The 12,998-nt window shown below is 40.9% G+C and overlaps 1 protein-coding gene across 2 annotated transcripts; it reads right to left on the bottom strand.

Moving 5' to 3' along the window:
- Positions 1-398: 398 nt before the first annotated feature.
- LOC111231020 (AP-1 complex subunit mu-1-like) lies at positions 399-12,752 on the bottom strand. Of its 2 annotated transcripts, XM_022757960.1 has the most exons (12): positions 12,573-12,752; positions 11,553-11,709; positions 11,363-11,430; positions 11,109-11,239; positions 10,256-10,403; positions 9,773-9,899; positions 9,306-9,448; positions 7,651-7,722; positions 7,200-7,358; positions 6,774-6,899; positions 1,659-1,734; positions 399-1,241 (listed from the first exon to the last, which is right to left on the bottom strand). In XM_022757960.1, exons 1-12 carry the CDS (start codon positions 12,612-12,614, stop codon positions 1,219-1,221), a joined length of 1,272 nt encoding a protein of 423 aa, XP_022613681.1. In that variant the 5' UTR covers positions 12,615-12,752; the 3' UTR covers positions 399-1,218. The 2 variants fall into 2 exon arrangements, with proteins under 2 accessions (XP_022613681.1, XP_022613682.1); XM_022757961.1 differs by lacking the exon at positions 12,573-12,752 and having other exon boundaries at positions 11,109-11,238; positions 11,361-11,430; positions 11,553-11,556.
- Positions 12,753-12,998: the final 246 nt, after the last annotated feature.

Below are 12,998 nucleotides of genomic sequence, written 5' to 3'. Positions count from 1 at the left end.
CATGAACAATAGCTAGTCTGTGTTAGTCCATCCTACGTTGCTCTCTAGCATGTCTGTGACCGCTGACCACAGTTTGAGTCACATCCTTCCTAGCTCTCCTGCATGTTTACGGAGTACTGGCTTTCAGTTGCCTATGATATCACGGGCCCTGGGTATTAAGAGTTGCACTGTTTGAAAATACCTCCAGGATGGGATGGAAAGAACCGTCCAGGGTTAGCTACAACCACAGGCCTGATACAGGAAACCCCCCTCTCCTCTGTGTGTCTCTCCAGAGCTTTCCACTCCATTCAGCATTCCTCGCCGGTCTGCCGGACAGGTGCCTGCAGATGATACTGTAACAGCTCACCTTGGTGACTGCAGTGACATCACGTAAGAAATGACGCGAGCAGACCATGGAACAGTTTTCTCTAAATAGACATTTAATGATTTAAAATAGTGTGGCTACAGACAGGGGAAAAGGGAAACAGGTGTCGGGCTGGAAAAAAGGGCTTTACCGTGCAACTTAAACTCACCGCGTTTAATGTTTTTCTGCAAAGCTGAATGTCAAGGGAGACAAAGTGATGAATAAAAAGCACAACAGCCAAGCAGAAAGGCATTGTTCTGACATGTTTCAATGGCATCACATGGAGGTGATAATACAAAATGAAAGAGTTTCACTTTTAAATTTACAGTTATCAAACTAATAACACTGAATTGAAGTTCATTAACATGTAACAAATATATACAGATAATCAACGAATATGAATTGTGGCAGAACAAAGCAGCTTCATATAAAAAATATCAGACTCAGACTGACCGGTGAGTGTGTTATTGACCTGTGTGGAGGCGATTACAGTAACTTTAAATGAGAATTGTAACATCTGCTTTCAAGCCATTTGACCCTCTGTGATAGACTCTGTACAACTCTGCATCGTATCGGTTGGATGTAAACATTACTCCTGCTTTCCTTGGCCTTGCTCACATTAGGAGCCACACAGTAGTAAAACATAATTACTTTTATTTTTTAACCCTTGCCTAACCAAAGGTTCTATTTGCATTGATCAGAAATGAATATAACTTCAACAAATACAAAAAAAAAAAAAAAAAACGAAAAACAAAACAAAAGAAGATACTGACAGTCCTCTGGTCTCATGACTGACACCTGCCATTGATAGCACATTAGCGGCTCGACTCCGCCCCCTCTGATTTCCACCTGCCTACTGCTGGCTGAAGCGCTGCCTACTGGGTCCGGAGCTGGTAATCTGAGGAGGAAATGGACAGGACTTAATCAAATGGACAAAGAAAAGAGGGAATGAACAGAGAAATCAAGTGGAGGCAGCTGATGCTTTCCACCCAGAATGAATGGAATACAAAGGAAATGAGATGAGGATGTTTGGCAATTAGTGGCAACATTAGCAAAAAGACCAACATGTGCAACCTTGGTAATCTGAGTATGAAGATCAGGGAAGCTTGGCAAGAAAAACAAAAAAATTAAGTTCACTTTCTCACATTTCGCAGGACGTTGCCACATTGCCTCATGTTCTACAGTGTATCCCCTTTTCATAGAACTGCATCAGTACAAGGTTAGTTCCCACCACATTGCACTGCATTGCCCAACTGTTGCCTAATACCTGCACATATGGGTACTCTGCACAAGTACCAGTGAACTCTTAACCCACCTCCATTTTGGGTGATGTAGCGCACCCACGGCAAGGCCTGATATCCACTCTTCTCAATGATCTTCAGGTAACGCACCTGTCGAGAAAACCAAAACCACAAAACTGATATGAACATGACTGATAGTAGAGAAGCTGCACTAAGGCAGAAGGTGTAAGTTGCTAGTTTGTGATGCAAAAAGCAACACAACATGTTATAAGTCACTGGCTGACACCAAGTAGCTTTTTAGATGGTAAAATGACCTTATCCTAAACATTTGTCATCTATAGGTTTAGGAGGGTTGCAGGGTTGCAGTACAGGCACTTTCGCACGTATGGGAAATTTGGAGCCAACGATTCACCGAACCTCATGAAGGTTAGGGCTTTAAATTTTCTCTGGACTGTGGAAACCCAAACAGAGGACACCAAGCAAACTCCACACACCAGCCAGCTGTGTATAAACTTTATACTAGATGCAATTTCTTAGCAGAATTTGAATATGTAGTGGCTTCATACTGGAAAAGTGGCAAATTAACTACTTATACTGAACTTTATCAGTGTGTACACTTAAAAAAAAAGCACACGCAATGCACAAGGGAACTGAAGTGACACTATGTGTTGCAAAAAATAAATTGCATATGGTGGTGAGACTGTGCCAAAAAGACTTACGAAACAATACAATACAAATAAGTACAGAATTGAGGCATAGCAATTGTATCTGATCATTGCTAACTAAACTACTTCTGTTGTTCTATGTGATCGATTGCTCATAGCTCTGCAACCTATTCACTGATTTACTGGAAAAGTGAGTGCATTATGTGCTATAATAGGTTATTAGAAGCATCGTGGGATAGTAATTTGCTGTGAAGCTGGGTCACAGCTGGAGTTGACTGTAATCGAAGCTCACTGCAGTCGCTGTTGACTGCAACAGAGGAACCAACAACTTTTCACAGCCACCTTGCAAGCTAACAGGTGTGAAGTACGTAATACTCGAAAGACAGATATTCAGTAGAATTGTCCTTTAAACTTGTGGTGAGTAGTAAGAGTAGTGGTGTTGATGAGGAAGCAGTAGTATGAGTCACAGTGAGAAGAGGGAAGCGGCTACAGAACAGCTTTCAAGGGACACAAAGATAATTTACATAACTGTATTTTTCAAAAAAAAAAAAAACGAAAAGAAAAATGCACATCAGCACAATCAAGACACAACTTTCACAAGCCATTAACTGATATTTCACCAGACCTGTTACCACAGAACTGAATTTCGAGAAGAGAATGTAAAAATACCCTGTGATTCTGATCATGACTTCACACTGTTTTTCCCAGATGGGTGGACAAAAAAAGTGTTCAAGAAACTTATATCACTGTAACAATGTGTCCATGTTGCTATTAGATTTATAGTATTTATAAATAATGAAATATAACTCAGTTATTTGAATAGAAATTTCTATCACAATTCAACCACAATAACACTGAGAACTTCTCTGCAGTGTGTCAATTCATCTTGTCGTAGCGATAAGTATCTGTCACAAATATTTACAGAAACAGCTTTCATGTCTGTTTTCTTCTGCAGTAATAACTTTCACACAAGCCCTAACATTTAAAAAAAAAAAAAAAAAGCCGATATGTGCCCTCAGTTTGAGCAGGGATGGGATGAGAGCGCAGCCATTTTACTGCCGACACGACCCCTCTCTCTCTCTCTCTCTCTCTCTCTGGGAGATGTTGCCGTGCCGTGTCTCCATCGAGCTGGTTCCCAGCTGAAAGCAGGACAGACAGGGCAGGAATTTGTGGGTCGAGTGGCGGCGGGCCTTTGGTAAGGCCTTGGTACTGGCCGCCTTGTTATTACCTTCCACTACACAGTGAGGTCAGAGAGAGCGCCGTGGCCACCAGACACATGACGACAAACACATAGACGCGGGATCACCGGGTCTGCCGGCGCAGCACTTCTCCCTGAACCCAGGAGCCAAACATGTAGTCGGCCTGACCGTGGGTACATAGTCAGCAAAATGGCACCAAAAGCCATCCTCCGCAAAATATCATTATGGCTTGTAAGATGAGAAGGGGAGAGGAGGATGTTTGTTGTATCTCGCTTGGTAAGTACAGACTGCATGTGTGGTCTGGAATTATCAGGCTTTTCGTAGAAGCTATGGCCCAAAAAGCATCTGCCAACTTGTTTGGGTTCTCTCAACATCACCTAAAGAAGGGAGATTTGAAAATGTAACTGCAGCTCTGCTCTTATTGCCACTTGGCCAAAGTGTGGGCTTACTCCATTTCTAGTTAAATTTATAAGGTGCAGTTACTTGCATCATACACACTTCACATGTGTGCTTCCCTACACTTAGTGGTGGAGTTAAGAGGAACTTTCTCAAGCTTTGATATTTACATGCGTCTAATTAAACTTCACAGCCTCTCCTCACACGTAGAGAGTGGTGTTATTGGCTGCATTAGAGTCTGAGACCGAGCCTGCTGTTAGCCTGTAATAAGGGAAAGGTTACAGGCTTGACACAGGAGTTTGATGGGAATATGGCTCTTAATAGGTTGCCTCTGCGATGCTGGGTGCACCGCAGTGTGACTGCTGAGAAAAGTTGTTTTGAGTTTTTGGTCAGTGAAGAGGAGCACTTTGTTATTTGACTGACAGTCGTGCTGTGAAGGCCCGCAACTGCTGCAGTTAAATCTCCATGAACACTGCAAGACATTCCAGCGAAAAATGTTATTATTATATATTATAATATGTCTCTTCACTTCTCAAACTAGGCTATAACTTCATTTTTCAAGGATCAGAACTACAAATCAAGTTTAGGGGCTTAACCCTGTAGACACTGACCATCTATCTCACTGGGGACGGAGACTCTTTTGCCTGAATGGTGTGTCCAGATTGAAGGATTCCACTGGATATTATTATGAGACTTATAATGTTGTAAATACCTGAAATGTTTTGTTGAGTTTTAAACATGGTTGTAGTCAATTAAAAAAAAAAAAAAAGATTTAAAAATGTATGCAGATTGTTGAAAGTGTATTTTTCCTCTATCATTAATGGACTGGTCTGGTTGTGGCTTATCATAAAAAATGTGTGGTCGGTTAATAGAAAAATAGGTTTGGATTTCAAAAGCCATTTTTTTTCAAATTCAAATTTTCATAAAAGGTTGCTAGTATTTAATATTGTACAAGAATCTATCCCATGGACATGCATAGTGACCCCACACCTGTCTTTGTCGCTGCACTATGACTTAATACACTTTTTTTTTTTGAGCATCTGTTCGTTTATGGATTGGCGAAGATTTGAAAGGAAGGAACGAAAATGAGATTATTTCTTTCAGCTGTCAAATTACCTTGGAAAATGGCAAGCATTCTTACACTGCCATAACCACCCGAATTACAAGTATCATATATTTCAATTAAATTGGGTTTGAGCGCCTTGTTTCCGAGTGGGCTGCATAATGTCCATACAACTTAATAATGTTTTATTGACTCTCGCAGGAAATGTGCAGAAGCTGGAAAATATGACCTCTTAGCTCTTTAAATGAGTGTCATACACAAAGCAGTATCAAAAGTTAAGAAGTAAATAAGAGTGAGTGAGCAAGAGAGTCAGGCCTCTGTCAGCTACCAAGGATTAACTGTACGTTGATCACAGAGCTTATTATCAACAATACACTGCTTGCTGTTAAAAGGAAGTTTTGAAGTTCATACATTTGAGAACTTATACGGTTAGAGAAGAATTCATTTATGCACAGTGACCAGGCTTGGCTGCTCTAGAGGGACCTTCACTTCCTCTAATTTGCTTTATCAAACAACACGACTAATTGTCTATCAGTACATCAGTGAAATTATTTTATCATCCATTCTGATTTTTTGGTTTTGGGAATTAATTATCTAGATGTTGTTGGTTGTTCAGCACATTTTCTAGTGACTGTGTGTGAAATATACCACATATCAGGAACTGAATTTTTGCAATAACAATATCAAAACTCTTGAGGGAACTGTTGGTGAAGAGGATGACCATAGATGTGACAGCTGAAAATGAAAAATGCTTCCAAAGTAAAAAGTGTGTGAGGAATATGCATAAAATCTACAGCCTTCTTCTTTATTTACTGCAGTAACATTGATATCTGGTGCCATGTTCCTAGAAACCCAGTTTCTAAATGAATGCACTGGTATTTCGCAACTTCTGATTGAGCTCCTGCTTCAGATAATAAAGCACAATCTCAAATGACATCTGGTTAATATAAAACTGATGTAGAAAATACTTTCTTTCCTTCAGAGCAATAATATGATATTTTCAAATGGAGTTTGTCAAGTTGCCATTGTTCCCTCACATCGAGACATGGGAAAACTTAATTTTGTGTTACTGTGGTGCTACACATATAATCACAGGACAACTGTGATTATACAGTATGTGCTGCACATCTGTGTAAGTCTGTGGTCAGCAAGAGTTTTCATTCAAACATGAAGGAAAAACATTAGCGTCTCTCTCAGTTTCATGGGAGTCACAATCAAAGTCCTATGAATCTAGTTACCTGTAACTAAGAATGACATTTTCTATCACTGTATTAAACTCAAAGGAAAAAGGCCAAGTTCAGGTTGATGAGCAGTTGCTTTCTGGTTCGTTCGACAGTAGAAATTTTCTCTCCACAACAAACTGAGTCCCAGTCTCAGAGTGCTGCCTTACTGCCCCCTCTGGCCAACACAGGGGTCTAACATGAATTGTTTGAATTCCTGCTCTGGGGAGAGAGGACATGTGAGATACCCTGCTATGTGCCATAAATTCTAAATCCGCGATGACAAGGAAACAACTCAGAACCACAAGATATTTGGAGTATGTATGCACGTGCACTGGATGATAATCAAACAGCAGGTGCAAAGAAACTGCAACATGTGTTTGAATCTTGTGCCAGATGGTTTACTACACTGGAATGATAAACACATTTTGACCAATTGTAAACAGATTTAGTAAAGTATTTTTTTTTTTTTTTAATTAAAACTCAGTGCTTATTTCTTTCATGTCTCCATTATTTTAGCTCTACCCATGCATATAGGTTTAACAACTTACTCTAGGAGTTACTCGCAAAACACTGTTTAACAGCGGTCATGAGTGTGTGTGTGTGTGTGTGTGTGTGTGTGTGTGTGTGTGTGTACAGGACGTACCTGGATGCCTGAGGTGGTGAAGTACGGGATCTCAAACTTGACACTGATTGGTGGCTTCCCCTCCTTGTCTTCAGCTTCTACACTCGGCAGACCAAAGTGGGCTCGCATCAAGTACTCCTTTCCACCCTGTGGCAAGTCACAGCACAAACTCTTAAAGGCAAAACAAAAACTCAGGAACAAGCCATTGTGTTTTAGGGTTTAAAGGGACAACATGATGATACAAGAAATCGCTGGAGGGACTGCAGCAGCTTTGCAAGCTTTCTGAGAGTAAAACCAAGTTTTTATTACCACTAAATAAATGACAAGTGCAGAATTTTTGAGTCAGGTGAAGAAAATAAGGAAACGGCAAACCAAAAACCAAACCTAGGATTATAAAGTCATTTGTAACCATTTGTATGATACTCATGAGTCATGCTTTCTGCTCACAGGGAAGGACTTGATTGACCAAACGATCTCGCTGTTCTCAGGCACCCACTTCACGCTGCCCACTGTGGTCTTGAATTTGGGCGAGTCAGCATCCGTTGGCACAGGAATGTGGATCTCCACGTTGTTGGCAGTGGAACGCCTTTTGAACTGGCTCTTTGCCTGAGACGAGAAACAAGCAGGTCAAGTTTAGCACCATGTCCCGCCTAGACAGGGCTTAATGATTGTTTAAAATAAGTATTATATAATCAAGGTTGGTCATGCATGACAAACGAGACACATAATATAAACTGTTGCTGAATACCATTAAAGTAGACTTGGCTGTGAATTTGTTAGTAGTCTGTTTTCTTTTTTTTTCTTTTTTTTTTTTTTTACAGTAACTATGGCACCCAGGTAAAACCACAACAATGCAAATGACATGGCAACCAGTGTAACAGCTGAAAAAGTGACAAACCTTGATCATGTACTCAATCCGACTGTGGGAGTGCTTCTCAATAACAGATTCAATCCAGATCAGGGGCTTCACCTAAGACATAAACAAGAATATTTTACTCATGAATTTACTTTAAAACACATTTTATAACATTTAACAAACATGGCAATTTAAACAACATATGACACAGTCACCACCTAGTGGATAGCAGGTACTACTACAACAAGAACATTAAACATTAAAAGTTAAAGAATAACACCTAAGCTTGCTTTGGTTCCACTGCTATCAACAAAAACAACACATAGTCCGACATTCATTTATTGTCAATGTCTGGAACAACTGTTGTGTGCACTCCGCCGAGGAAATCTAGGGAAAAGCATGGATTGCGCCACTTGACACATTGTGTAATTAAGCAACATGTTTCCTAATGTTTCCACCTAAAACACATATGTTTAATATATAAGCCCACCAATACTAGGTTTTTGAGACTGATGCCGACAAGCTGCTGACAAAGAACTACATGTTTTATTTTATCTAAACATCAATTTTATCCGTGGCATATGTCTGAGAACTACATGTTTTAATGTGGTCTGTCATTTAGGAAGTTGTTGGGTAGCAAATCGTCTTCGTCTGCTCCCCTGTCCTACTTCCCTTCCTGCAGGCTTACTGGCAAAACCCTATTGTGAAACATTTATTGAGAATTTGAGCCTTGTTTAAACCCTTTCAACTCCAAGTTCTTGCCTATAGCCAATCACATTACTGGTTACATACTGTATATTTTTGCCATTTCCTTTCACGACTATGCTTTTGCTATTTGAAATGCTTGCGGTCTGGTTGACGAAGCGAGATCTGGTTTGGCCAAGATCCCATCTATTTAATTCTTTCCAGGCTAGGAGTTTTGTGGATAGATATTTACTAGCATGCTGACTATGACTATTCAAAAAAAATTGTTGCAGCCATCTTTGCTCAATCAAAAAGGTTTATCTCAAAGATTTACAGGTTCGTAAATATCAGCCAAGAAACCAGGGGGAGACTGAGGCTGTCAGGGGTACCAGGACTTTTTCTGGTGGGCGGCTTTACAAGTAACATGCAATAACACAGGGCCGTGAGTAATGATCATAGACCACGTACTGTAGTGTACGGACATGATTCACCTGCTTTTGACCACAGATATTTAAAACATGGTTAGCGGTAAAGGCTCCTGACTGTTGCTGATGAACAGTATGTTCAGGAGAGTTGTTTTGGCAACAGCCGACTCTTGATTCTGCAGCAGTATTTTTCAGTATTGTTTTACTGCTTTACCATTTTTCCTCAATGTTTTTTATAATATTTGGTCATTACGGTCTCTGTGTGAGAGGTACTAGAATTAAGTCAGGTGGAGCTTTGGGATTCAGTTCAGACCGAGGTGCAGTCTTCTGTAGTGAACAAGGTTCCCATGCTATGAGCTTGACTGGGGAAATGTGCCCTGTACCCCATTTTCATTCCAACTAAAGTACCTGTCTGTATTTCCTGATTTTTCTGGCTGTTTCAGTGGCCTGTACGGAGAGCGTTTGAGAATAAGCGAAAGTATATCTTCAGCGCTTATCTGGTTTGGCGTCTGTCTCTTTAACTACCACACCATTTACTGCGCTGCAGTCCATGAGGAGGGTGAGGTGGTTTTAACGCACAGTACTCACATGAGTGTTGAGGCGGTAGGACATGAGCTCAAACTCTCCATCCGGAGGGATGAAGGAGATGGTGCGGTCGTTCTCAAAGCGAGACAGACGGACACATTGGTGGAACTTGACATCTTCCAGCTCTACTGATTTACTCTTCCCTCCTACGTAAAGAAAACAAGAGAAAAAAACAAGAGAGATCATTTTAAAAGGAAAAAAATGCAAGAAGAATGTACCAGTGTCACATGAACATGAATCAGGCCTAGGCCGCATTTGTAAATAACTTGATTTCTGATCAGCATGAAGTAAGAGATGGACATGACGTGTGACACAGGACAACACATCGAGAACCGTCTGATTGTCACTCTTCCCTACTTTGAAAGGGTCATCTAACATCATCACATTTTATTGCATCATGCATCTCCTCACCCAGCTCAAAACATCTGTAAGCACAATCAGCCCAAAGTCTGATATGAGAGGGAACTCACGTCCAGTGTTTTCAAACAGAACCTTGTCGTTAAGGCCCAGCCGCAACTCAGGCATTCCAGACAGGAAGACTCGCATCTTAATGGAGCCAACGATCTCACTACGTAAAACATTACCATTGGCACTAACCTGAAAAATAGAGGGATTAAAAGTGTCAGTGGGTCAGAGAATCATCAGAAAAAGTTTTAGCCATTTAAAGGATTCAAAGCACAGAAAACACAACAAGAACAGCTAGTCTGACACTGTCAGTATAGTGCGACGCACGCACACACACGCACACATGCACACACACACACACGCACACACACACACACACACATGCGCACACGCACACACACACGCACGCACGCACGCAAACACACGCACACACACGCACACACACGCACACACACGCACACACACGCACACACACGCACACACACACGCACTGGGGAGGAAGTTTACAAACACTGTAACGGGCATTCCTTTAGCAACACAGTTCCTACCAGGAGGTTGACTGACTCAATGACGTCCAGGAAGACCTCATTCTTCCTGTACTTGATGCCCTCTGACCTCCAGGAGACAGCGTTGGTTACTGTGGCGGGGGGTCGTGGGGCGCCAGTGTCTAGCTTGTGCCCCTCCTGGGTTATGTATCTGGGAGACAAAAATGTAAACACTGAGGCAAAACTGAGGAAAGAGGAAATCAACTGTCTGCGGTGGCGAGTTCCCAGAAAGCATCAAAGGAGAACAGAGCTTGTCATGGTTATAAGGGAGGATGGTCTGACTTGTCACTGTGGTCAGAGACTACAGGGGGAAGTCCAGAGTCTGCTTACTGCGTCAATCAGGACAGGACAGTGAGCTCTTTTTGACTTTCAGATATATTGAAATGCCCGGTTGATACCACAAGGCAAACTGCAGACCGAGATTAACTGCTACGGTCAAGGTATAAAATTTTTACACCTGTCAAAAATTAGGCAACACTGGTTGGTGAAAAACATGATGAAATGTCAACATTAATATTAGCGCTTAATAGATAAATTAACAATGACAATTTTGATAATTTCATGAATTGATTTTAGGTAAAAAGACAAAGACCGGACGATTTGCATCTTTTCTTCTTTTCATTTGTTTCTTATTATTCTTAACTAAATTAATTTGGGTTTTTTGATTGCTCTTCAGACATCAGTTTGGACTCTTGGAAGGACTGATGAGCATTTGTAATGTTTTTAGGACATTTTATAGTCTAATGAATAATCAAAATCCAAAGGTTAATCACTATCGGTAGTGTTCATCAGTTGCAACTTTAATGAATGTGCATATAGTTCATTTCAGTGCGACTCTGGCTAAGAGGATACTCACTCTTGCAGAATCTTGCTGTCAGTCGTCTGAGGATAGCCAAAGTCCATCAGCTCATCCATCAGCTCATAAATGATGACGAAGTTATCTCTGATGCTCTCTTCCTCCAGTTCTTTGAAATACTCTGAAAAAACCTGAAGAAGATGGACGTTGATTTATAAATCTGTTTGTCCATAGCTGTCAGTACACAGTATGTAGATTTGTTGGTGTTGTTTAAAGCTGCTATAGACCAAGGCAGGTAAAGAATTTGATCATACCTGAACAATTTTGTATAAGAAGGAGAAGACCAGCGATACGCTAGCATTTTTCTTGGATGTTGCAACCACTGATGTGATGTGTGTTAAGAAGTGCTACAAGGGTTCAAAGTCAAAACAAGCACAAAAGATACAATACAAGGTGTTGAGAAGTTTCTTGGGTACAAATACCATGCAGTCATAAAGAGGATACAGTAGAGGTTATTGTGTTTGATCCACATGAAACGGACTCCTCCATGGGCCAGGATTGGAGAGAGCGTCCCCTCCTCCTCTTTGTCCATCAGAAGGGTCATGAAGTGCTCAATCTCTGACATGTCCACATCTCCCCGGTAATTTCGGCACACCAGGACCTGAGCGGAACAAATGGTATTAGTGCGGCTTGCAATATCAATGATTTTGCATGTTAGCCAACAGCTGTAATAAGGCTGAAAACCTGAGGACTATCATTGGTGTATTGTAATGAAATAGTTATTAAAATGTTATAGCAGGTTGAACTGTAGGGAGTAACGTTATCAATACAAATCAATTGTAGTTTAATATATGTGTTCATTTACACCTTTATTCTTTGATCTTTAACCATACATCATGAGCTAAGCTTCACCCTGATATTTTGTGTACAAAGTAATTTCTGCTCTGAAGACAGGCACAGTCCTCCATTATTTTGTTTGGAATATATCAAGGACTTCTGTGTCAATTATCACAAAAATAGTCTTCCGCAGTCTCCACCAAACCAGATCTTTGGGCGTCAGCTACAAACAAATGGTAAACTAGATGCCTCCTGAAGTTAATGCATCTCGATCATTAATATTTTCCCCGAATTTACCAGGAGACGCTAACAACTGGGTTAAAGGCATACAAAACCCTGTATGCAAAGCGTTGCATTTAACCAAGAATACGTGAAACTTGTGAATTTTGAATAGAGTTTTGGCAACATCTGTACACTCCCTGCAGCTGACAGCTGACATCACCTGTCTGTTAGCTAGCGGCCTGATATTTTTTTCAGTTTTATCCATCATATGAAACCGACCTCCTTGTTTAGGTGCAACCTACTTGCTTAGGTTACAAGACTAAACCTTAACACAGCATATCAAACCATTCCGATACGTTGGCTGTCCTGCCGAGGATTAAGCCACATCATAATCTGTCAATGAAGAATGTGTGCGCTAGGCTAACGTTAGCTTAGCACAGCTAGCAGTCTCTGCCGTTATCTTACCTTTCCTTTTAAATCCAAGACATACACAGCACTCGCAGACATCTTGAACTAATTTATACGAGCTTAGTTCAGCTCGTTTTCAACAAGTTATTGATAATGTTTGATAATAAGTACTTCTTGGCAGATTTTAAAGAACAGACTTTCATTCATAATACTGGAAAGAGGAAAGCGACCCTTCCCTTTTCGTTACACCGACCAGCTCTCTAACGAGCGCCCCCTATGGAGCAGGAGGAACCACTACAGGCGACACATAAATGCACGGAGGAGAAATTTCTTTGTAACTGGCTGTGGTACGTGTGGTTGATATTTTCACGACAATGGGTATATCAATAAGAGAGGAGCTTGAGAGGAGATACAGTAACCACATTACAGGTTTGTTCAGAGCAAAAATAATTATTAATTGAGCGACGTCAGAGTCCTGAATAA

This window comes from Seriola dumerili, unplaced genomic scaffold, assembly GCF_002260705.1.
Source record: "Seriola dumerili isolate Sdu_G_001 unplaced genomic scaffold, Sdu_1.0 BDQW01000291.1, whole genome shotgun sequence".
NCBI classification, from domain to species: Eukaryota; Metazoa; Chordata; class Actinopteri; order Carangiformes; family Carangidae; genus Seriola; species Seriola dumerili.
Note: the sequence above shows the minus strand (reverse complement) of the source record. Positions and strands in the feature narration are given on the sequence as shown.

What these genes read in the sequence shown, in the direction of transcription:
- LOC111231020 (XM_022757960.1), bottom strand. Translation starts at nt 12,614, where the DNA reads ATGTCTGCGAGTGCTGTGTATGTCTTGGATTTAAAAGGAAAG. An exon ending in TCTTGGATTTAAAAGGAAAG is followed by an intron (nt 11,710 to 12,572) that starts GTAAGATAACGG and finishes TGTTCCGCTCAG; the next exon opens with GTCCTGGTGTGCCGAAATTA. An exon ending in CTACATCACCCAAAATGGAG is followed by an intron (nt 1,242 to 1,658) that starts GTGGGTTAAGAG and finishes TTTCCTCCTCAG; the next exon opens with ATTACCAGCTCCGGACCCAG.